Here is a 22,556-nt window from a genome sequence, read left to right on the forward strand (position 1 = left end):
TGATTGCACCACATGAATTTTATTATGTGCAGACACAATACTAGTCAGATCTAATCATGCATCTTATGTTGCGGATGGAACATCTTGACTTAGGAGGAAGAAAATTAGGAAAAAACCAGTTTTGTTCTATCGTATCTATTTTGAATAACTGTTAACTTTTTGTTTTTTATTTTAAGATTGTGTTCATGTTTTGTTTTGTCGTATCTATTTTGAATAACTGTTCACCTTTTGTTTTTATTTTAAATTGTGTTCATTATAATTAAAGGAAATTTTTCTTCATATCAAAGTTATCTCAACCCAATAGAAGAATTTCATTATTGTTAGAGAAATGCTACTTGTACACTAAAGTGTACACCTATACCGTAAATTAGACCATAAATATATATTAATCAATTTTTTAATAATTTTTTTTTTACTTTGGCAACTCTACAAAGTTAAAAGAAGTATATACATACGATGTAAAAGCATTTGGTGTAGAAAAAGAGTGTATACATAAAATTGCTGTTATTCTTAATAGAGTTTCAACCATAGTAAAGTTATCTTAGTGGTGCTTTTCAATGCATTGAACTTTTTGAGCAACTTCTATGGATAGACACAACTAGGTTACATACAAATTGCCAATGTCTTTGACGCTAGAAGCAATTGAGTCTGCACCACCAAATTAGACAACACCAATTGAATATGCACCACCACTTTTCAATTCAGGCAAATCCAAGAAATTGTCGCAACCTGTATTGAGTCAACCATAATTATATTTATCTTTTATATACACCTTTTATAATAGTGTTTGCGTGTATCTTTTGTAGTTGTGTTTATGTACACCTTATGTCATTTTGGAATATGTTTAATGCATTTGATTTGAATAAGGAATGTAACAAGATTTTAGTTTAATGCCATTTAATTCAAGATTATTTTTATATAACAAGTTACAAATGCACTTTAATCACAGTGTTCAATTATCTTTTCTGATTTGGTCCTCTTAACTAACTATAAGGTTTCAATTTAATCTCTTATTAAATTGGTAATTCACTATTTTGACTCTTACATGCTGTCACGCCACATCCCAAGCTTACGAAACTATTTTTAAAGGACTAAACTGTAACATTTATTAGATAAAGGATTAAATTGAAATCTAAAATTTAATTAAAAGACTTCGTCACCAATTTAACCTAATTTATATTAAATACAAAAATACAAATTTTTTAAGGTAGAGATCAATTATAATAAATTGATAAAAGTAACCAATCGTTAGTTGATCTAGTGGTGATTGACGCTAGACTTGATAAGGAGAACCACAGTCCGATCCCCCCGCAACTGCGATCGGGAGGGACTGAACCCACTTGATGTCAGAACTTACCCCCGAACTAGACTATATCAGTGGTGATAAGCCAAAAAAATTGATAAAAGTAAAAGAGAAAATCACCGCAGTTCGACCACGATTTAGAGTTATCCCAACCGAAGTTCCCAGTAGGGAATTGGTTGCTTATGAGCTCAGACTTTCAAATCGTGGTCGGAAAAGACGCGACAAAGAAGGATTTTGGTAAAGGCATGCCACATCACACAAGTTAACATTTTTTCCAACTTAAACAAAAAAGATATTAGATAAATAATTAAAGTAAAATCTAAAATTAAGTTAAATGCCTTCGTCACTAATTAAATCTAATTTATATTAAATAAAAAATAATTTTGTTTAAAAATAGAGAATAATTATAATAAATTAATAAAAATAAAAGAGAAGAACACATAAAAGAAAAAAGAAAAAAGAGTATCACTTACCGTTTAAAATATTTTTACACTGCCAACCAATCACATACGTATATCCCGCCAAATTACGCTTTTAATTTTAAAATACTGATAAAATATAACTGAATATTATAATTCTATTACATAAATTTACACTGACAACACTACATTTAGCCTTTAAAAGAAAATGAATATTTTTAAAATATTAAAAATAAAATTAAAAATATTTTAATAAATAAATAATAATGTTAATATAAACGTTTTTAATTATTGATTGAGAATTAAATTCCTTTACAAAACTATATATCAATATTCATAAATCTTCGTTGCATAGAGAAGAAATCCTTAGCACACAGAGTAAGACTTCAATTGTTAAATTTTCCGCGTTCTCTCGATTTATCGATCATTGGTTCATCTTTGATTTCTATTTAGTTTTTCAAACTTCAATAATTAGGGTTTTTTCTCTTTCAATCGATCGTTGATCTGTTTTCTTTATTCCGATCTTGATTTTTCTTCTATTTCAATTCTCAGATCGAAACTCCAAAGCGAAAGAGAAAATGGACGCCATTGATTCTGTCTTCGATCCTCTCAGAGAATTCGCCAAGGACAGCGTCAGGCTCGTCAAGCGCTGCCACAAACCAGATCGCAAAGGTTAAACTCTAGATCTATTTCATTCCTATGTGATCTTCGTTTGATGCTTACTTGATTTGAAAATTGAATCTGTGTTATGGATCTTTGTTTTTATTGTTATGTGTTTTGTATTGTAGAATTCTCCAAGGTTGCGGTGCGAACTGCTATTGGTTTCGTTGTGATGGGATTTGTTGGCTTTTTCGTCAAGCTGATTTTCATTCCTATTAACAACATCATCGTTGGATCTGGTTAGGTAAAGTTATATTCCTTTGCTATATATTTTATTTGATATTTCATTTCCTCATTTTGGCTTCATAGATAATCTGTTTGTTATCTCGTCATGTTGAAACTATAAATTTAGTTTTTGTTTTGCAAAGATGGTGAAAAATAGGCTTAGTTGGTTTGGTCATGTAGATAGAAGATCTTTAAATTCTGTTGTAAGAAGAGTAGACCAGATAGATAATAATCAAACAATTTGAGGTAGAGGTAGAGGTAGACTTGAAAAAACTATAAGAAACTATTAAAGATTTTGAGATTAACGAATTTGATAGAAACATGGTAGAACATTATGGCGGAATTTGATTCATGTAACAGATCATACATAGTAGGATAATGCTTGGTGTTGTTGTTAAATTTTTAAGATCCTTTAAGTTGAAGGACATATTTGATGGATTGGCTCCTATGATGATAGGATGTAGATTGAAGACCTTTAGATTTTGTTGTAAGAAGAGTAGATTAGATGAAGAAAAATCAAACTTAAAAAAATTATAAGAGAAACTATTAAAAAAATCTCAACATTAATGAATTGGATAGAAACATGGACTTAGATAGAACTTTATGAAGAAATTTAATTCAGGTAGCCGAACCCACTTAGTGGGATATGGCTTGGTTGTTGTGGTTAAATTTTTAAATTCCTTTAATTTGAAGGATGAATTACTCGAATGTTGTAATTGTTGGAAACCCATGCTTTGTCCTTGCTTGTAAGATTTTTGCATGATTAACAATAGTAAAGAGGGTTTGCATGTGTGCTTACAGTGTATCGTTTTAGTTTGCTCTAGTTATGATTAGTTGGTGACTTTCTCTTCATTGGTTTTGGTTTGTAATGTTGGTATTGCTTTTTGATGTTGAGTTTTTCTGTAAAATCAACGATAGAAATGCATTTTTTGTTTTAAATCTACTTCTGCTTTTTCTAAATAAACATGTTTGTGACAGTAAGATGTTATCACTCATTTGAAAACTGCCGAGTTGTAATCAGTTGATCACTGATTCACTATATATTGTAAACATTAAGATGCAGTTACTGCATTGATACATGTACAAGAAATTATGTCTAATTAATTTCTTAGTGACTTATCTGTTTGTTACGAGCTTGTGTAATGACTCTGGCTCTTTCTGTAATTTATAGTGTTTATCTTTATTTGGTCTGTTTTGAACCGATTGTTCTTTACATTGAGTTGATACTCTAATTACTTGATTGCTGATATTGAACGCCAGGAGAAACCGTATCATATGGCATAAAGGATTTGAAATTCGTGTTTTGAGCAAATTGTGTGTAATAAATGATGTACATAACTCTTGGTTATTTGTGCAGGATAAAGGAAACTACAATCGCCTCAGGAATTCAAGCTGTGAAGCATAAGGAGGCAGATAGAACATTCAGTGCATTTAATTTTAGTTTTGTATTGGTTTTTCCATAGTTCTTTTTTCTGAAACATTACAGTTTAACATGTAAAATTACATTTTTCCATGTGTTAGAATTTTGACCCATTTTTCAAGGAGGAAAAAGTTAAGATAAGGAGTTGTACATCGGTTTTGATTATTTTCTCATAATTGCTTTTTAGTTATTTTGAACATCTTGCAAATCTTTTCCAGCACGGATCCAAAAGACTGGATTCTTGGTGCTAACTATATTTAGTTAGCCATTGCTGAACCAGAATCGGATCAGCTTATCACATTTTATCAGATTATTTATAATATTAAGTTTGGATTCTAAATGACAAATAGGAATGACAATTGGGAGGGTCTAGGTAGTGTACTGTAGTACTCATTCCCATATCTATGGTTTGAAAAAATTCTCGTACCTGAGTTCATATTCGCGTGGGCATCAACGTTTGTATCCCTACCATATGGGTAACTAAGTACCCATATTCGTATCTGTTTGCCTGCATTTATAATAAAAAAATTATCTATTAATTGAAAAAAAATTATCAATTAATTGAAATTTATTATTGCTATGTTTGGATACATGGTGGAAAATCCACAAACCCACATCTATCCCAGAAGCGGGAGATGAGTACAATTGCGATCACTAATGATGACGCCGGAGATGAGTACTATTGCAACCACTAATGACAAATGATTTGTTGGTTTTCACTTTTCACTGTGTGTGCGCTGCAAAATATAATTTAATAGCTCTCATTTTTAATGGGACAAAACCAAAGAAAAATTTAATTTAATTTTATATTTAAATGCTATGATATTTGAGGCCACTGACGATTGCATGCAAAGCAAGAGTGGAATTGGAGATCATGAGTTAGAGCTCCAAAGAGTGATTGATGGCTTCAACATTTGCTCTCATCTCTTGAAAGTCAAGTTTCAATTCTTACCTTACAACTCTGAAGTAATTTGTAACATCATACTTATGAGTTATGATATATTCAATTTCAGCTTACAACTTTGCATATTAAGCAACATTATGAAGCTCATTGGCACTTAAGACTTTGTGTAGTTGCTATTGACAAGTAGAAGACATTATCATAGGATGAGGCATAAGGAAATCTGCGGCGAGTCCAAAATTAATTTCTGGGGTCTTTTAAGACTATAATGTAATTTTTTGTTTTTACTCTTGGGAACAAGTTTGTAAGCCCTTAGATGAAGCTGACCTTCACATTAGATACCTCTGTCCTGGTTGAGAAACATATTCTTCTTCTAAATCTTAGGCTGTTTTTTGTCTAGCAAATATTTTGAATAACAAATGTATTAAATGGGGGTACATGTGATTGCCATTTTAAAGGATTTAAAAAATATTATGATAATTTTTGTGTGTGGTATTTAATTAAGATTTTTATAAAATTTAAACAAATATGAGATATTCATTTAAAATAACCGGTTGATATATTTTAAGGACATCGAAATCAATTTAAAAAATTTGTGATATTTTTTTCTAGGACAACGAAATCAATTGATATTTAATGGATATTTTCTGCAATTAATAAAAAAAAGATTCTTGATATTAAAAAATTTACATGTTTTTAATAGTTTTTTTTAGTGGAATAAATTTTGAGGATTTTTTATTCTCATTTAAATTTGGGAATTTTTCTCAAACTCTTGTAAAACTTTATGTGAAATCTATTTTTAAAATGAAAGACACTCACATGTATTTCATTCAATAAAAAAATAATATTTAAAAGAGTGTTGAAAAGAGTGTTTTTAGCATTCATCTTCTATTTAATTTAAAAAAAAAAAAACTTTTTGTTAAAACTTTTCTCAAACTCTTGCAAGACATTTTCAATCCTAATGTTTTATATTATATTTACTTTTCCTCTCTATTCGTTTTGTTTGCTTTATCATCAGACTTGATTCTATCAACATATCTACTTGTACTGATTGATTATTATTTTTTCCTCTAACACTTTTGATTTGATTTTAAATTTTCAACATAACATTTTCTTTTTGAGATATTTTATGTACTTGCTAAAAACCTACAATTAGAGTAATCCTATATTTGAATGAAAGGTTTTATGTGATGTTTTAGGGTTGTTTCAGGTGCTTAGACTATGTTCATGCAGAATGGTAAAAAGCTTCGTGTATATGGTTTTTCGATGAATCAATTGATCTATCTTCTCAATCCCATGACCGAGGTATTTATTTATAGAAATCTCTTGGGCATGTGTCTTAGAACTCAGAGAATGGCTATCATACTATTCTCATAGGAGTGTGAGACGTGGAAGTTGTTATTCACCCTATTATGATATAGAACATGACTTTCCCCTTCGAATGATATTTTTATATCATTGTGTAAGGGCACATTATTCCGTATGTTTTATAAGTGGGTGAGGGACGGACTGACCAACTCCAGTGGTATTGACTCACCACCAATGAGCTTTGTGTCGTTTCATTTAGGACTTTTTCTTCTAGGCTTGGTAACCTTATCTCAATATAGGGTTCAATATAATTATATTGATACAAGGTCCCTCAAGCCCGAGAGCTTGTAAAGGACTAAGTGATTTACTTTAATCACCTAAAATTTTCACGTTTGGGCTACCCCTGCAAGGCAATTAAAATCATCCTTTGGGCAAGTCCCTCAAGTGTCACTTGAGGTGAGTCCCCAAACATCAATTGAGGTGATTCTTTAAGCATCATAGGTAAACACATGCACATCGTTAAATAAAACTAATGATGAGATTGTTTTAGGAAGTCAAATCGGCCTAAGTTCCTTGCACGTGTCAGAGACATGAGGAATCTTTTTGTAATTATTGATGTACCTAATGAAAGGTTACTCATTTCTCCTAGGCCTTACTTTCAAATTCTTATAAAGAGGGGTTCATCCATTCCTCTCATCTTTTTCAAATATTTTCTCTTCCACAACCTTCATCTAAAAACCTTCATCAAGCTCAGAATGAACCTCCTTCCAAGCTTCACCAACTACAACTCTCAATCCTTTATTCACATGTATAGGTTTTAATTCTTCTTCCATCATTTTCCTCTTTAATTGAATTGGACCTCGAATTTGAGCCGATCATGTTGGATTGATTGGCCTACCTAAAACATAAATATTATATAGATATGAATGTATGACAAAAAAGCAACAAACTGCGTCACTAAACCTAGAAGAAACAATATATTGTTATGCATGATCTTTTAAACTTTTTTGTAAAATATTCAAAGCATGTTAGAAAGTCAAAAGTATCTAATATGAACATTTAAAAAAAATAAAAAAAATAGACTCTTATAACTTTTTTTAATGAAAAATAAGTTGTATAATAAATAAAAAATAAAATAAGAATGATTGAAATTTACTTAAAAAATATATTAAAATTCACTTAAATATGTTCTATATTAAACACTCCACGAATAGATGTTTTAGTGAAATTACTAAGAACTTTCTTCTGTACGTAATTAAACCATACATACAGAAATAAACTATCAAAGAAATAAACATCTTATTGATGGTTTTCACTACTAATTATGTTTGGCTTAGAAAGGATATAGTCCTTTTTCCTCATTTGCTTCCATTTATAGATTAAAATCATCTAAACTACAATTACACAATTATCTAGATATAAGAAAACAAATATATCCATATGGGGCCAGAATAATAATAGGCTATTATAGCTCCGACATGAATTTCCAAGAAGTTTCCTTCAATCCTGACCGATGTTGACGACAGAAAAATCAAGAACCAGTATAAATATAAGTTGTTTCTAATTTCTATGATGCATATAGAACTTGGACACTGCACATTCTAAACTTTATTCCATATACGTACGTGTGCTTTTATGTTCTTCTGAAAGTTTGAAGTAGAACTTCATCAGTGTAAGTATTGTATAGCCTTTTCATATTTGGAAAAATAAATATGAAAAATTGATATGTTAACTTACTTATAGTAATATGTTATACTTGTTCACTGAAAAATTGATATGTTCACTCACTTATAATAATTTGGTATACTTGTTAATGTTGTTATGTCCAACTAATATTTGAATGTCAACAACACAAATTTCTCTTAAACTATTATAGAAAATTTTCTATTAAGAAAAATCTTTAATCACATCAAGTTATTGAGCCTTGAGCTTCATGCTGGGTGCAAATCCAAGCACAACTCAAATAGAAGTCATCTTTTACCACAAGCAAGAATATATTTTTTTTCAAATTCAATACCAATCCTCCGATTATATACTTTCAAAACTAATCCTTCCTTGTATTTTGGTTGAGCCTTCTAATATCCCATCAAGTGAAACGGAGGGAGAAACATGGATCAAATTCACTACGATTCACTCTAATAGACTTTCAATAATTTTGCATGAGAGGGAATGCACTTAATTTTGTCATTAATCGTAAGATTCATTATCTTTGGAACTCCATTGTATTGAGGCATCTTTGAAATTATCTTCTCACGTTTGATTATATGTTCTTTGAACTACTCTTCAAATGGACCTCTATATTCACCGTCATTATTTTCTCTAGCACATGTTAATTTCCTTTCTTTTTCTCTTTAAACACTTGCATTAAAGAAGAAATCACATCTAAGAGTATCATGGTACGATGATCTGAAACCAGGGCCGGCCCTGGGCCCGGGCAAGCAGGCCCTCAGCCCAGGGCCTCAAAAAAGAGAGGGCCTCAAAAATTTGTTTGTGGGCTCTAGGAATTGTTACGAAACATTATTATATATACCGTGTTCGGGAATATTAGAACGTATAGTCTTTATGGTGCAGCGGATAGAAATATTGATCTTTAAGTGCACGTTTCTAGTTCGAGTCTTACAGGTTGAATTAAGTCACTTTATCTTAAAAGTTTGCATATATTACCATACCATTTGAACTAAATAATTTGATTATTAACTACTCCTTTATACTTTTTATTATATATATAATATTAATTTTATTAACCTTTTTTATTTTATTTCTTTATATTAAATTTTATTATCATATAATTATAGTGGTTTGCCCTTGTTTTATAAAAAAATATATTGTTAAATTTTATTTTATTAACACAATATTCATAAGATTTTATAATTTTTTAAATTAATTCAACTTTTTTAATACTACTACATCACATCAGTTATAAAAGCAATTAAAAAGAATTATCTCTATGTAATTATTACTAATAATTTCTACTCTCTTAATATCGAAAAAAAAAATAAACATTAGATAAACTTAATTTAAATTATTGATAGTTTTTTTTAAAAGATAAATTAATAAATTCATTTTACAATAATATATTAAAAAATTAACAATTTTAATATTATTTATAACTAAATTTTTTGATTATTTGTTATTTTTTTTAAGGGTCCATTTTTTATATTTGCCCTGGGCCTCTAAAAAGTCAGGACCGGCCCTGTCTGAAACCAATAATTCAAACTGAATCTTGACATATAAGATTTATGAAATTATCATCATAAATAATATAAATATCACTATCACATGCAACTTCAGATGTTTCTTTATCACTTTTGTTTTCTCTATCTTCTTTATATGAGTCCCACTTTGCTAGTTATTATCGTTATTTCTAACTCTGCTCCAAACCGCTGCTAAGTCACAAGCTAGCCATTATGGTTATTTTCGATAGCATAAACTATCAATTTTTGAAAATTTTCTCACTTTAGACAGTTTTCGAATCCAATCCAAATGCCGCCAAAAATTTTAGCGCTAAATGTTTTTGAGGGGCATGACTACCAAAAATATCTCTATGTTCATAATGGAAATATGGCTGCTGAAAAATTGTCTTTCAAAAACAAAAATTTTACAATATCGTTTATGGGGTTTAAAATCATCGGTATTTTTGAAGTCCTTGAGTTTAATGCTAACTCGAGAAGTTTCAATTCATATTGCTAAATTTCAAGATTCAAGTACCTTTGACTAATTCTGACACTCTCACAATCTTCTTAAACTTAAACGGATTTATACGAAACATGCTTAAGAAAGATTAGTCTAACTCGCATTCGACTGTGTTTAAGTTCGACTCACTTTCATTCAAGTAAATCTAATTCAACTCCTTTCATTTTCTATTAACAAATTAAATTATTCTTTATTGTAAACAAGGACAAACCCTTTAAACAAGCTAATAGGCTAGATCAAAATTTCGAAAAGGTCAAGTTAGACATAAAGTTACACTTAATTTAGAAGTGGGACTTGGAGCATATGTGTTGTGGAGATTGTGCTACAAGTTAGTGCATTTTTGTGTACTAGTTATTCTTCTTGTATATATATATGCACACATGCAAAAGCAAAAAGCATCTTAAAAAACTAAAAGGCAAGCCATCTAAATATTCAACAATGTGGAAAACTATATCAGTTTAAAGAGATCACATATATTCTCTTTTTGGATATTTTATTAAGCATGGTGAATGTATCATGAATGGAGTTTTCAGAATTTGCCTATGGATTAGCAGTATATAAGCATAATGTAATACTTGGCATCATTTCGGCGACAGGTTCCTGGAAACTATGACTTCGTCAAAGGATTCTCCTCCGGCACATCGTGACTTAGAGTCCGGTTCTCTCAATGCTATTACCTGTTCTGCTGATGTGGATGGCGAAGATTACTCAACGGATCCATTTGATATTAGCCGAACAAAGGATGCTTCCATCCAACGACTCAAGCGTTGGAGGGTAAGTTTCATATCAACAGCCAACTCACTCAAGTTTTGGGATCTTTGGTTACTATTTTGAACATCTTGTGAGTCTCTCATTTTGTTTTTCTAGCAAGCTGCACTCGTGCTTAATGCTTCTCGTCGATTTCGTTACACCTTGGACTTGAAGAAAGAAGAGGAGAGGAAGCAAATACTGAGGAAGATTATAGTTCATATACGAGCCATTCAAGTTCGGTTCTTTTGGTTGATTTTATTTCTTATTATTGCTCATGTTACACTTGCTAAGTGCACTGACTTGTTGATTATTTTTCTCTACCAGGCTGCATATCGTTTCAAGGAAGCTGCGAAGAACACAAACAGTGAGAACTAAAATTTCTTAACATATTCGAAATTTCGGTACAATATTGATGAACTAACACTTTTAACTGCTATGATTAGGAACCATAGTACTTCCTTCAAGCTCCAATGGAGAATTTTCAATAGGACAAGAGCAACTTTCTTCAATCTCAAGAGAGCATGATACAAATGCTCTAAAGGATTATGGAGGGGTAAGTGTGCCAAAAACAACTTTCTTAACTCGGTAATGACATTAATTAGTATCATAACTTCATATAAATTCACAAGTTTCTTCTGAATTTATAAGGTTATAGGGTTGTCAAATTTGTTGAAAACCAATTTAGATAAGGGGACTAAAGGCGATGAAGCTGACTTGGTAATCCGAAGGAATGCATTTGGTTCCAACAACTACCCTCGAAAGAAAGGACAAAACTTTTTGGTAAAATTTCGACGGATGTTGATTATTTGATGATTCTCTTTTAATCGGAGTATTATACTTATGTCTTTGTTTTCGGTTGCCTTCAATAGATGTTTATCTGGGATGCTTGCAAGGATCTGACCTTGATTGTTTTAATGGTCGCTGCGGTGGCTTCATTAGCACTTGGGATAAAATCTGAGGTGAGATCATGAGCTTTTCTTGAGTTGCAAGGTATTTCTAGAAACTAACAACTTAACAAAATAATGAATTTAGAGAAGAAAAGCGAAAGACAAGAATGAAATATTCTATCCTAAAATATAAGCCTTCATGCCGATGGATGACTTTTCTGTTTCAGGGTATTAAGGAAGGATGGTATGATGGCGGAAGCATTGCTTTTGCAGTTATTCTTGTTATTTCTGTTACAGGTATTAATTTTTGGCCTTGGTATAGACTTTTGCCGTTTATTGTGAATGTTGTCACAATAATTATATATCTAGCGATTCTCACATTATCCGCATTTGTTTCTCCTCCTTTTTATTGGTAGCGATAACCGATTACAAACAATCTCTTCAGTTTCATGACTTAAATGAGCATAAAAGAAACATACATTTGCAGGTTTGTGTGTTTTTCTGGCTTAGCTACAAATTTATCATATTTTTAACCTTATTATGTTTTGATTTGTGCTTGAAAAGGTTATTAGAGATGGAAGAAGAATCGAGATCTCCATATATGATGTTGTTGTAGGTGATGTTATACCACTCAATATCGGTAACCAGGTAGGTACCTGAGTTTATCTTTTAGAAAAATTTCCTATTGTACCTAATGATTGTTTTTGCTTCTAACTATTTAGTTCTTAACTGATTAATTCTAGGTTCCTGCCGACGGAATTTTGATCACCGGTCACTCTCTTGCAGTTGATGAATCAAGTATGACCGGGGAGAGCAAGATCGTAAGTGTTTATCTCTACCATGTAGAGAAGAATAACTATGGTTTTCTTTCTCTAAGTTGACAATGATTTTTCTTTTTTTTTCAGGTCAATAAGCATTCTAAGGAACCTTTTTTGATGTCGGGATGTAAAGTTGCAGACGGAAGCGGCACTATGCTAGTAACCGCTGTCGGTATTAATACCGAATGGGGGCTTCTAATGACTAGCATTTCAGAAGACACTAGTGAAGAAACACCTTTGCAGGTTTATCCTATTTCACATCAGGTTTCACCGTTGTTCCTTTAATTATATTGTCTGTTGATCTATGAGTTCTTAAAATAGGTTCGCTTGAATGGTCTCGCTACCTTCATCGGTATCGCTGGCCTCGCTGTGGCTATAATTGTTCTAGTTGTGTTACTCGCCAGGTTTCCATCTGCTTCTTTGTAAGATTCGATATAACCTGGTTGTTTTTACGGTACGTGTCTCTGAGATGGTAATCTGTTTATGCATAGATATTTCTCCGGGCACACTAAAAATCCCGATGGAAGTGTTCAATTTATAGCGGGAAAGACCTCGGTCGGGGATGCTATTAATGGAGTAGTTAAGATAGCCACTATTGCGGTACGTGCATCGATCAGAATTAGACTGCAAGTACATGCATGTACTTGCATAGTGCCACAATTTAAATTCAATATCTGAGATGATTGTGACTCCTTGAATATGAAGGTCACCATTGTAGTGGTTGCAGTACCCGAAGGACTTCCTTTAGCTGTTACCTTAACGTAAGTTTTACGAATTAAAATCTGAACTTCTAGTTTTACTTTTTACTTTTTTCCTTCCAGATCTTATTTCTCCCTAGTAACACTTTTTTATGTCAATTATTTTGTAGACTTGCTTACTCAATGAAAAAAATGATGGCAGATAAAGCTTTGGTATGTTCATTTTGTTTGCACTTTCCTTGAATTTCGATTGTGAAGCTCAATATAATACATCACATTGATTGCAGGTGAGGAGGCTTTCTGCCTGTGAAACAATGGGATCAGCCACAACTATTTGCAGTGATAAGACTGGAACATTGACAATGAATCAGGTTTTGATGCAGTATTTAAACCAGAACATTAACGATTCGTTCAAATTCTACTAGGCTATAGCGTTATTGCCGCTATTTAACAACACTTATTTTCTTGAGACAGATGAGTGTTGTTGAGGCATGTGTTAGTGGGAAGAAGATTATACCTCCTAACGATAAGTCGCAGCTATCTCCTATCCTCTATTCTTTGCTGATTGAAGGTGCTGCACAGAACACTAATGGAAGTGTTTTTGTACCTGAGGTGTGCTACAAATTTTTTTCCCCCACTCTGCCTCTATAACAATTTCCATTTATGTATAATTATGTTCTTTGCACTTTGAAGAGTGGCAATGGTGTTGAGGTTTCTGGATCACCAACAGAAAAGGCAATTTTACATTGGGGATTTCAGGTCTATTTTTAAGCTTGGATTTTCTTTTCACCGAGCTTTATGTCTCCACATATAGTTATTGACTATCATATTGAATCTCAGCTTGGGATGGATTTTGAGGCTACCAGATCAGAATCATCAATCGTACATGTTTTTCCATTCAACTCGGACAAGAAAAGAGGCGGAGTAGCATTACAAATGGTAATACCTTCTTTGCAGCCCGACGCTGAAATCCATATACATTGGAAAGGTGCTGCTGAGATAGTTCTTGCCAGCTGTACTCGGTATTTTGATATAAATGATCAGTTGGTGGATATGGATGAAGAAAAGGTTTGAGAACATTGTGATTTTCAGTCTAAATCTTCAATAATTCTTGAGAGTTCTTTTAAGTTAAAACTTATTGGCTTGCAGATGACAGTTTTGAGAAATGTCATAGAAGATATGGCTGCCAATAGTCTACGTTGTGTTGCCATTGCATATAGACTATTAGATAAAACGGAGAACATTCCAACCGGCGAAGAAGAACTTGCTTGCTGGTCATTACCAGAGGACGATCTTGTTTTACTGGCTATTGTCGGTCTGAAGGTATGTATTTCCTCCAGAATTAATACTATAATGTCATCTTTGTCTTTTTTAGAATCCATAACCATTCTTGAAGGATCCATTCCTTGTAAATTATGTATCGAAATGCAGGATCCTTGTCGACCTGGCGTCAAAGATGCAGTGCACCTTTGCCAAAAAGCTGGTGTTAAGGTATTTAGATATGTGAAGATCTTAAAAACATAAAATGACTATTTGTTAAAATTTTGTTTCCTTGAGAAACAAGTAAATGAGAAAACTTAGAAGTTTGTCCTGAAATTAATCCATGCATGGTTCAATGGCAGTAACTTATCACCTCTAACTCTAGGTAAAAATGGTCACTGGTGACAATGTTAAAACTGCAAAAGCAATTGCTGTGGAATGTGGAATACTTGGTTCATTGGCGGATGCTACAGAGCCAAACATCATTGAAGGAAAAACATTTCGAGCCTTGTCAGACAAAGAGAGAGAAGACATTGTTGAAAAGATCTCGGTATAATCGAACTACTATAGTCTATAACAGCTTTAGTGATATATCATTGACAAGTGGACAAGTGAGATGAGGTTTGAATTCAATGTAATAGGTTATGGGACGGTCGTCTCCTAATGACAAGCTTCTGCTTGTGCAAGCATTGAGGAGGAAGGGGCATGTTGTGGCCGTAACCGGGGATGGAACAAATGATGCTCCAGCACTGCATGAGGTTTGTACAGCATTTTTCATGTTTTTGGATTCAGTCGATCATGTTTATAATTTGAATAATTGTCATGGTGCACCAGATGAGTCATGATTGTAACCGATGCCAAATATGTTACTGATATGTCAATCTAATATTCACAGTTTGAACCTGTTGGTCTAACACACATTTTCTGATTCAAACCTAGTTTTTTTTTTTGAAATTGTATACTTTTTGGAGTCTAGGCTGATATAGGTCTTGCAATGGGCATTCAAGGAACAGAAGTTGCTAAAGAGAGCTCTGATATCATTATTTTGGATGACAATTTTGCTTCTGTTGTGAAGGTTAGTGCTCAGTTCTTATTTTGGGGGATTTTGATTTTGAACTGTTATAAAATTGATGTTTGAAGCATAATTCGTGTACCTTTCAATTTTCTGGACCGATGCAGGTTGTTAAATGGGGGCGATCTGTGTACGCAAATATTCAGAAATTTATCCAGTTTCAGCTTACAATCAATATAGCAGCTCTTGTTATAAATGTCATTGCTTCATTTTCCACTGGCGATGTCCCACTAAATACAGTACAGGTTTGCTCTCTGTCTGTCACTCGCTGGTTTGTGCTCGCAGTCGCAAAAGGCCAACCTTATGACTCTATTTCTTTATTGCTTTTGCTTTGTCAACAGCTTCTTTGGGTAAATCTAATCATGGATACTCTAGGAGCACTAGCCTTGGCAACTGAATCACCAACAGATCACCTTATGGATCAGCTTCCAGTTGGTAGAAGGTCAATCATGTTTCTTCTGTTTTTTGGTTTCGAACTTGGTTTAGTGGATCATAAGTTTTGTTAGCGAATTCTTCATGTTTGCATAGGTTCACTTAATGCATTCACGAAAAAAGGACCTACGGAGTTTGAAGCTCCATTACCAAAACATCAGATGGTGTTGACTTTATGCTTCAATCTTTTTTGTGTTACGAAATTGATTCTATCTTGTTTATTTTTCAGAGATCCTCTTGTAACAAATATTATGTGGAGGAATCTGCTAATACAGGCTATGTACCAAGTTTCTGTCTTGCTTATACTCAATTTCCAAGGCAGGAGCATACTGAGTCTAAGGCACGAGATCAACGCCTATGCTGTCAAAGTGAAGAACACTATAATATTCAATGCATTTGTTCTATGTCAAGTAAGTTGTTAGGAACCCGAATTCGAGATATAGGAATTAATGGATAAAAACACAGAATATATAAGAAATGAATTTAAAATGCTCCAAAATGGAAAGTAGTGTATTATTTCTGGAAAAGAAAAGTAAATGCAAGAGGATGAATATCCTAATGACCACAGAGCAAAGCTCCTACAGAGACACTACGCCAACTGTCCATAACAAACTATAATCTTCCATAATAATCTCACCCTCCCTGGCCTCACTCGATATACTACTAAGAGGCATAACAAACTTGCCAACTAAGCAGCCTACCCCACTCATTATATACCAAATAACCTCACCATACTCTTTATTACAATAATAGCCCTTTTCCTATATTTCTTGTACTCGTGTCTCTATCATAAGTCCTCCTCTTCATTTCATATTTGGTTTCTCTGTTTTTCAATGATGACAGAAAAATATTCTTCCAAACTGCAGGTATTTAATGAATTTAACGCGCGAAAGCCAGATGAATTCAACATTTTCAAGGGGGTTACCAAAAACTATCTATTTATGGGGATAGTGGGATTAACTATAGTAATCCAGGTAAGTCTTGCTACAAGTCCTCTGTGGTTGTTTAACTTTATTTAGGAAAGTAGAGACTGCAATAAAAAATTTCCGTGTTTTTTTCAGATTGTCATCATTGAATTTCTTGGAAATTTCACTAAAACAGTCAAGCTTAATTGGAAGCAGTGGCTCATATGTGTTTTTATAGGATTTATCAGGTCAGTTGATTATCATATGCACTTGAATGCATGATGCAACTTGCTCTTAACATTCTATTCCCAATGCTTGCAGCTGGCCTCTTGCAGTGATTGGAAAACTGATACCAGTACCTACGACTCCCATGAATAACTGTTTTAGAAGATTTCAATGTGGAAGAACTAGAAGAAAGATGGATTCTTAAGCTTCTCAATAGTAATGTATAGTATAGATATCTTTCTGGTTCACTCTCTCCTCACCGTCTTTTCTTATCGGAGATGACCTGCATTTGGCTGATACGAGAAAATTGGTTGTAGATAAAGGTTTCTTTTTGAACAGATAATGTTTGATTTGTTTTATGCTTAGGATACGAACTTCAGTCAGTCTCTTTTTTAGAGTGTATTTTATAGTTTAATGTCGTATGTTTGACAAGCTGCTAGAAATGGAGGATAATTCCAATTAATTTTTTCAATTCATTCCAAAGCTACTATACTACTATTGCAAGTTAAACGAGCCTACATTACTGGATATATACAACAACTTCGAGAGATTATATTTGATTAAAATAAAATCCACTCTGATAGAGTAATTACATACCATGCATTGGTTTCAAATTCAGACAGTCACCTATTGGTTGCTGCGGTAATTTATTATCCATCGTGAGTGACGTGATTTATGTTGTCAGGTTTTCGTGCAGCAGACAGTGAAAATGGTGCATGGCCTGCTCAACTTTAGGAGCATATCTTCCGACAGAATACGCTGGAGATTGGAGGCCCTTTTGAACACCTTCACACAACACAATATCTTCTATCTGCTCATGAGTTACTAAATGCATTACAAATTTACAATAATAGGTATGTTGCAACTTGAGGAAAATTTACAATCGAGTTTGCTAAACAAATGTTTGTACCTGCACTTTCTCACTGTCTTGTAAGCTTTTCTCTATGAAATCTTTGTCACCCTGCTCAGTCAAAGAGAAGTCAGCAGGCACTAAGGTTTTTGAATGGACTTAATTGTTCGAATAAGTATTGAACTATTTATCTTCTAAAGTCGTAACTCTTGAAGTTGACTCATAAAAAATAAAAAATGAGACACATAACACACCCCTGATGTCTAGGACTAGACATCTAAAGTGTGATCTGAGTGGTTTAAAAGCCAACGGCTCAACGAATTTTAGATAGGCTCTGATATCATATTAGAATTTGAGTTTGGTCTAACCTACAAAACCGGATTTTAAGGCGAGGAGTGTCCCTCTATAAATTCTATTCAATGTGAGACTTGAATTTTTTTTTTCAATATAGTATTTTTTTATGGAGTCATTCAAAATACGAAAGCAAACCACTGAACTTCGCATTGATTAATATTGCATACCCTAGCGATAACTACAAATTACCAGGAGCGAGGGTTCAAGATAGTAGTCAAAAACCACTTGACATTTGTTGGCTCCTAGTGGAAGTACAAGATTGGTGTCCATCCAAGGTCCATACCTATCAAGCATGTAAGCACCCCAAGTTATAAAAACCATGCTAATTTGCAAAACAATTAGGGGAAGATGCCAATACTTAAGCAAGAGCATGCATAGAAGAAAAAAAAAAGTTTAACAGATCATAAAGCAAGAACCTATTAATCATGAAGTTTGGGTAAATGAAAGCATATATAGCTTTTCTTCCAAGTCTATCTTCGCTTTTCCCTGAGCTTCCTTCACAACTTTGGATGCTAACCCTTTCAAACAACTGACTCATAACATGATTCAATTTGTCATGGTATACACTATACAATGCATTAGAAGGTAAACATAAGAGAATTTATAAAAGAGCTGCAGTAAAAAGCATACTGTGGTAGAATAGGAATCGAGATTAAGACCAGATGCCAGGTCTTTATGCGCATATGGCACATGATAGCCACCATCTAAGTAGTTATCACAGAATACCTACAAAAAAAGACCCAAAACCACCAAATTTTAAGCACGTTCATGAATCATATAAAGAAAAATGACAATAATAAATATAAGGTAAGACGAGAGGTCATACCTTCCAATTGCATTCAACGGTGTATTCACGTCTACATACATAACTTAACGAAGAATCAACTCCATTGGTACTCAGTATTTCTGAAGAGCTACCAAGCCATTCTTTTGCTACATTATGACTATCAACTTCCTCTTGAGTAAGATTCTCCTTTTCCAAATTGAGAAGGACAAAAGGCCCCCACGTAGCTACTTTGATCGGTATAAGACCAAAATCCTATCCTTCATGGTTAGAGAAATCAGCCAACCCTTTTGCTTTTGTACATACATTGTATAATTAACTTACTATATAATAGAACTGCATACATTTACGTTGAAATCTCGCATTCCTGATATCCTATTTGCCTTAAGAAGCGCTCCATTTAATCCATATGTCCATCCCTGCAAAAATAATTGTCTTCTCGCATCAAAGTTTTCAAAACAAGAAAAGAGGTATTGAAAATAGAAAACTAAAACGAAAAAGGATCAGATCATGGTAACAGTCATTATCCGTGAAGGGATTCATCGAAGCTTGACAATTGTGTCTTCGACCTCACAAAGGATGATAACATAAGAAAGAAGGGGATTCATGGAAAAAGAGAACCAAAATAATGCTTGAACGCATACTTAATGCTGTAATTAACCTCACGTGGTAAGGGCAGACAAAACAAGACTTTTGTCCACTTCCAGAAGCAAGAATAGAAGCATGATGACGACAGACATTGTAGAAGGCCTGGACATTTCCGGTGTCATCACGGCATACCACAAAGTCCACATCTCCTAGTCTGCAATATTTAGTCCTCCATGTGGTTCTTAGAAATCCGGAAGAAAAGAAAATAGTGTACACAACTTAATATGTCACTCCTAAATATCCTTTTCCCCTTCCAAGAACCAAATGGAGTTGCAATTAGACAACAATGTTAACAACATATGTAAACACAATAAAGAACTTGGAATCAAATCTATTTACTTCTATTGAAGACAGAGCGGATCATATATTATTTAAAAAAAATCCACCTTCCAGTGAAAAAATCGCCAGGATCCTTTATCTGCTCTGTCGATCCTAATAAATGAAATTGAAGACTTTTGGCCGTCAAAAAATCTCATAAGACAAATTGTAAGAGGGGAAAACTCAAAATGCAAGGATTAGTCTAGTTAATCTACCATAGTCCATAGAGATAACATAAGAACTTAGTATGAATAAAAGCATTATATTACTTACTTAGCAATCAACTTGACACGAACCACATGTGTTCATGTCATATAACATTCCGGGTCTGTTTGAATTGGCTTATTTGAACTTATCGTCTTGCATAACTACATGTAAGACTATTTGGAAGAACTTATGACATGTTCATAAGTGTTTTTTAGCTTATTTCCATAAGCATTCTAGGATGACTTATAAAAAAAACTTATTACTTATATGAAAGTAGTAATTTGACTTTATTTTAGTTTTTGTTATACCAAATACAAGCCTTAGAATCATATAACAAACAAACATACATACATACATGATAAAATCAAATGAATAATTTCAGATTCTAAACCAACGAAACTAATGATTGAATTGAAATTCTACATCATGAATATGTTTTTGTTTTCCTCTTTATCATCAGCAGGAACAAGAAAGCAGAATGAAAATACCCAAAAAGGAAAAAGAATGAAACTTGAACTGACCCACAGCTTGCCAGCCTCTGTAGAAGACGCGATCGAGCTCAAGGTGGAAGAAAGAGTGATCAGTGTACCATGATGATGGAGGTGTAACGGCTTTCTCTATGGGAATCTCTGGATTGAAGTGGTGAGCAAGTGTGTGAGATAGAACCGAATCTGAATTGATAAGAGAATAACAAATGAGGCTTGTTGAATGTTTGTTGGGAAAATTAAGGTGGTTTTGAGGTTGTCTCTTTCGGAGATTTGGGATAAAGGGTTTGACTTGCATGATCATCGCCATTTGCGTAAGCATTCTCTTTTGGTGTGTGTTTCTATCAACATGAACAAACACAACAGTTTTGTTACAGTTTCTTGTAATCAAATTTTATTTTGTTTTTTGTTTTTCTTTTGCATTTTCTTTATTTTAAGGGAAATAATTTATAAAGGATTTGTCAATATAAAGGACTTTATAAAGGAAAAATAATTTTAAAAAAAAAAGAAAAAAGGGATGTGCAGTGAGAGTGTAATATTTACACTGTCAGACAACTATGTATCTTATCAAGTCATCCTTTAAATATTAAACTAGTCAGAGACCCGTGCTATCGCACGGGTACATTATTTATGGTGTAGTATTTTTTGAATGATATGAAAAAAATATGAAATAAAAAGTTAGACCAAATTGTATATATAAAATAAAAATTAACCATTAAAAAAAATTTATAAATAAGATTTTCATAGTCAATTTCACAATGCTTTGCAATTTCAACAACATATATTTTGAGGATGGGTAATTTAATTATGATATTGTTTAAATAACTAAAAAAAAATGTAGTAATTTAGAATCTTCAAATAATAATCATGAATATATTTGGGGGCGACCGTTGTTGAACTGTCGTAAATTTCTTTTAAGGGCAGTTGGGTCTACAACCGTCGTAAAATATTTCAGATTTTTAAAAAATTATGTCCTAAAACTTTTTTTTCTTGTAGTGTGAGATGGAGAAAAAATTAATATTTAAAAATAAAGATTTTGTCTTTTGAATTAAAATAATGATTGATTAACTAAAATAAATATTGTCTTGTTAGTGACCCGTGAGATAAATACACTTTTCATCATGCTAATTAAATTAAAAAAATACATTATACAAATAAATCTAAAATGAATTATTTAATTATTAAATAATTATACAAAGAAAAATTGATCCATGAGACGGAAAGAGAATAAAAAGAATTTTAACATTTGAAAAAATAAATAAAATATGTATTATGTTGATAGTGACCCGTAAACTACAACATAATATCATGTAAATTTATTTAATATTGTATCATATATATTTACAAACATGTAAATTTAAAATGAATGATTCAATTATAAATTAATAATAATCATAAATATGCAACTATATTATATTTTCAATTGAAATTGTACTTTATAAAGAGAAAGAGAATGAGGTAGTGTATTATGTTTTTAAAATTAAAAAAAATACATTATACAAATAAATTTAAAATAAATTACTTAATTATTAAATAATTAAGCAAAGAAAAAAATTAATCCATGAGACGAAAAAAATAAAAAGAATTTTAACATTTGAAAAAATAAATAAAATATGTATTATGTTGATAGTGACCCGTAAACTATAGCCTAATATCATGTAAATTTATTTAATATTGTATAAAATATATTTAAAAATATGTAAATTTAAAATGAATGATTCATATAAATGAATAATAATCATAAATATGCAACTATATTATATTTTCAATTGAAATTGTACTTTATAAGGAGAGAGAAAATGAGGTAGTGTATTATGTTGTAGAAAGTTAGTGGACCAATGAGAGTAGAACACTTGGTGCAAAAGTTAAAAAGGTGAAGAGTTATTTTGTTAGTTACTAAAATGTCCATTTTATAGTGTAAATTTATTTGGAGG

General features: G+C 32.3%; 3 protein-coding genes across 8 annotated transcripts; 2 read left to right on the plus strand and 1 right to left on the minus strand.

Moving 5' to 3' along the window:
- The first annotated feature begins 2,029 nt into the window (after nt 1-2,029).
- On the plus strand, nt 2,030-4,168 carry LOC131601370 (protein transport protein Sec61 subunit gamma). 2 transcript variants are annotated; one of them, XM_058873171.1, is made up of 4 exons: nt 2,030-2,100; nt 2,275-2,394; nt 2,511-2,626; nt 3,965-4,168. In XM_058873171.1, exons 2-3 carry the CDS (start codon nt 2,301-2,303, stop codon nt 2,624-2,626), a joined length of 210 nt encoding a protein of 69 aa, XP_058729154.1. In that variant the 5' UTR covers nt 2,030-2,100; nt 2,275-2,300; the 3' UTR covers nt 3,965-4,168. The 2 variants fall into 2 exon arrangements, with proteins under 2 accessions (XP_058729154.1, XP_058729162.1); XM_058873179.1 differs by lacking the exon at nt 2,030-2,100 and adding an exon at nt 2,105-2,152.
- A 3,650-nt stretch (nt 4,169-7,818) lies between these two features.
- LOC131629072 (calcium-transporting ATPase 8, plasma membrane-type-like) lies at nt 7,819-17,202 on the plus strand. Of its 5 annotated transcripts, none has more exons than XM_058899881.1 (31): nt 7,819-7,908; nt 10,526-10,703; nt 10,797-10,913; nt 11,004-11,043; nt 11,123-11,232; nt 11,328-11,459; nt 11,549-11,638; nt 11,794-11,863; nt 11,983-12,053; nt 12,131-12,214; nt 12,310-12,387; nt 12,472-12,627; nt 12,706-12,788; nt 12,876-12,984; nt 13,090-13,145; nt 13,253-13,295; nt 13,370-13,453; nt 13,557-13,694; nt 13,776-13,841; nt 13,923-14,150; nt 14,232-14,405; nt 14,514-14,573; nt 14,728-14,892; nt 14,984-15,100; nt 15,319-15,417; nt 15,522-15,659; nt 15,756-15,856; nt 16,076-16,256; nt 16,713-16,820; nt 16,908-16,999; nt 17,073-17,202. In XM_058899881.1, exons 2-31 carry the CDS (start codon nt 10,539-10,541, stop codon nt 17,179-17,181), a joined length of 3,264 nt encoding a protein of 1,087 aa, XP_058755864.1. In that variant the 5' UTR covers nt 7,819-7,908; nt 10,526-10,538; the 3' UTR covers nt 17,182-17,202. The 5 variants fall into 5 exon arrangements, with proteins under 5 accessions (XP_058755864.1, XP_058755872.1, XP_058755855.1 ...); XM_058899889.1 differs by having other exon boundaries at nt 11,132-11,232; XM_058899872.1 differs by having other exon boundaries at nt 14,232-14,573.
- Nucleotides 17,203-17,635: 433 nt separating this feature from the next.
- LOC131629102 (choline monooxygenase, chloroplastic-like) lies at nt 17,636-21,000 on the minus strand. Its single transcript, XM_058899904.1, has 10 exons — nt 20,659-21,000; nt 19,999-20,044; nt 19,631-19,766; nt 19,309-19,383; nt 19,007-19,219; nt 18,811-18,906; nt 18,597-18,709; nt 18,370-18,463; nt 17,887-17,937; nt 17,636-17,787 (listed from the first exon to the last, which is right to left on the minus strand). The coding sequence occupies exons 1-10, from the start codon at nt 20,942-20,944 to the stop codon at nt 17,650-17,652; spliced, it is 1,248 nt and encodes a 415-aa protein (XP_058755887.1). The 5' UTR covers nt 20,945-21,000; the 3' UTR covers nt 17,636-17,649.
- Nucleotides 21,001-22,556: the final 1,556 nt, after the last annotated feature.

This window comes from Vicia villosa, linkage group LG1 (assembly GCF_029867415.1).
Source record: "Vicia villosa cultivar HV-30 ecotype Madison, WI linkage group LG1, Vvil1.0, whole genome shotgun sequence".
Taxonomy (NCBI): Eukaryota; Viridiplantae; Streptophyta; class Magnoliopsida; order Fabales; family Fabaceae; genus Vicia; species Vicia villosa.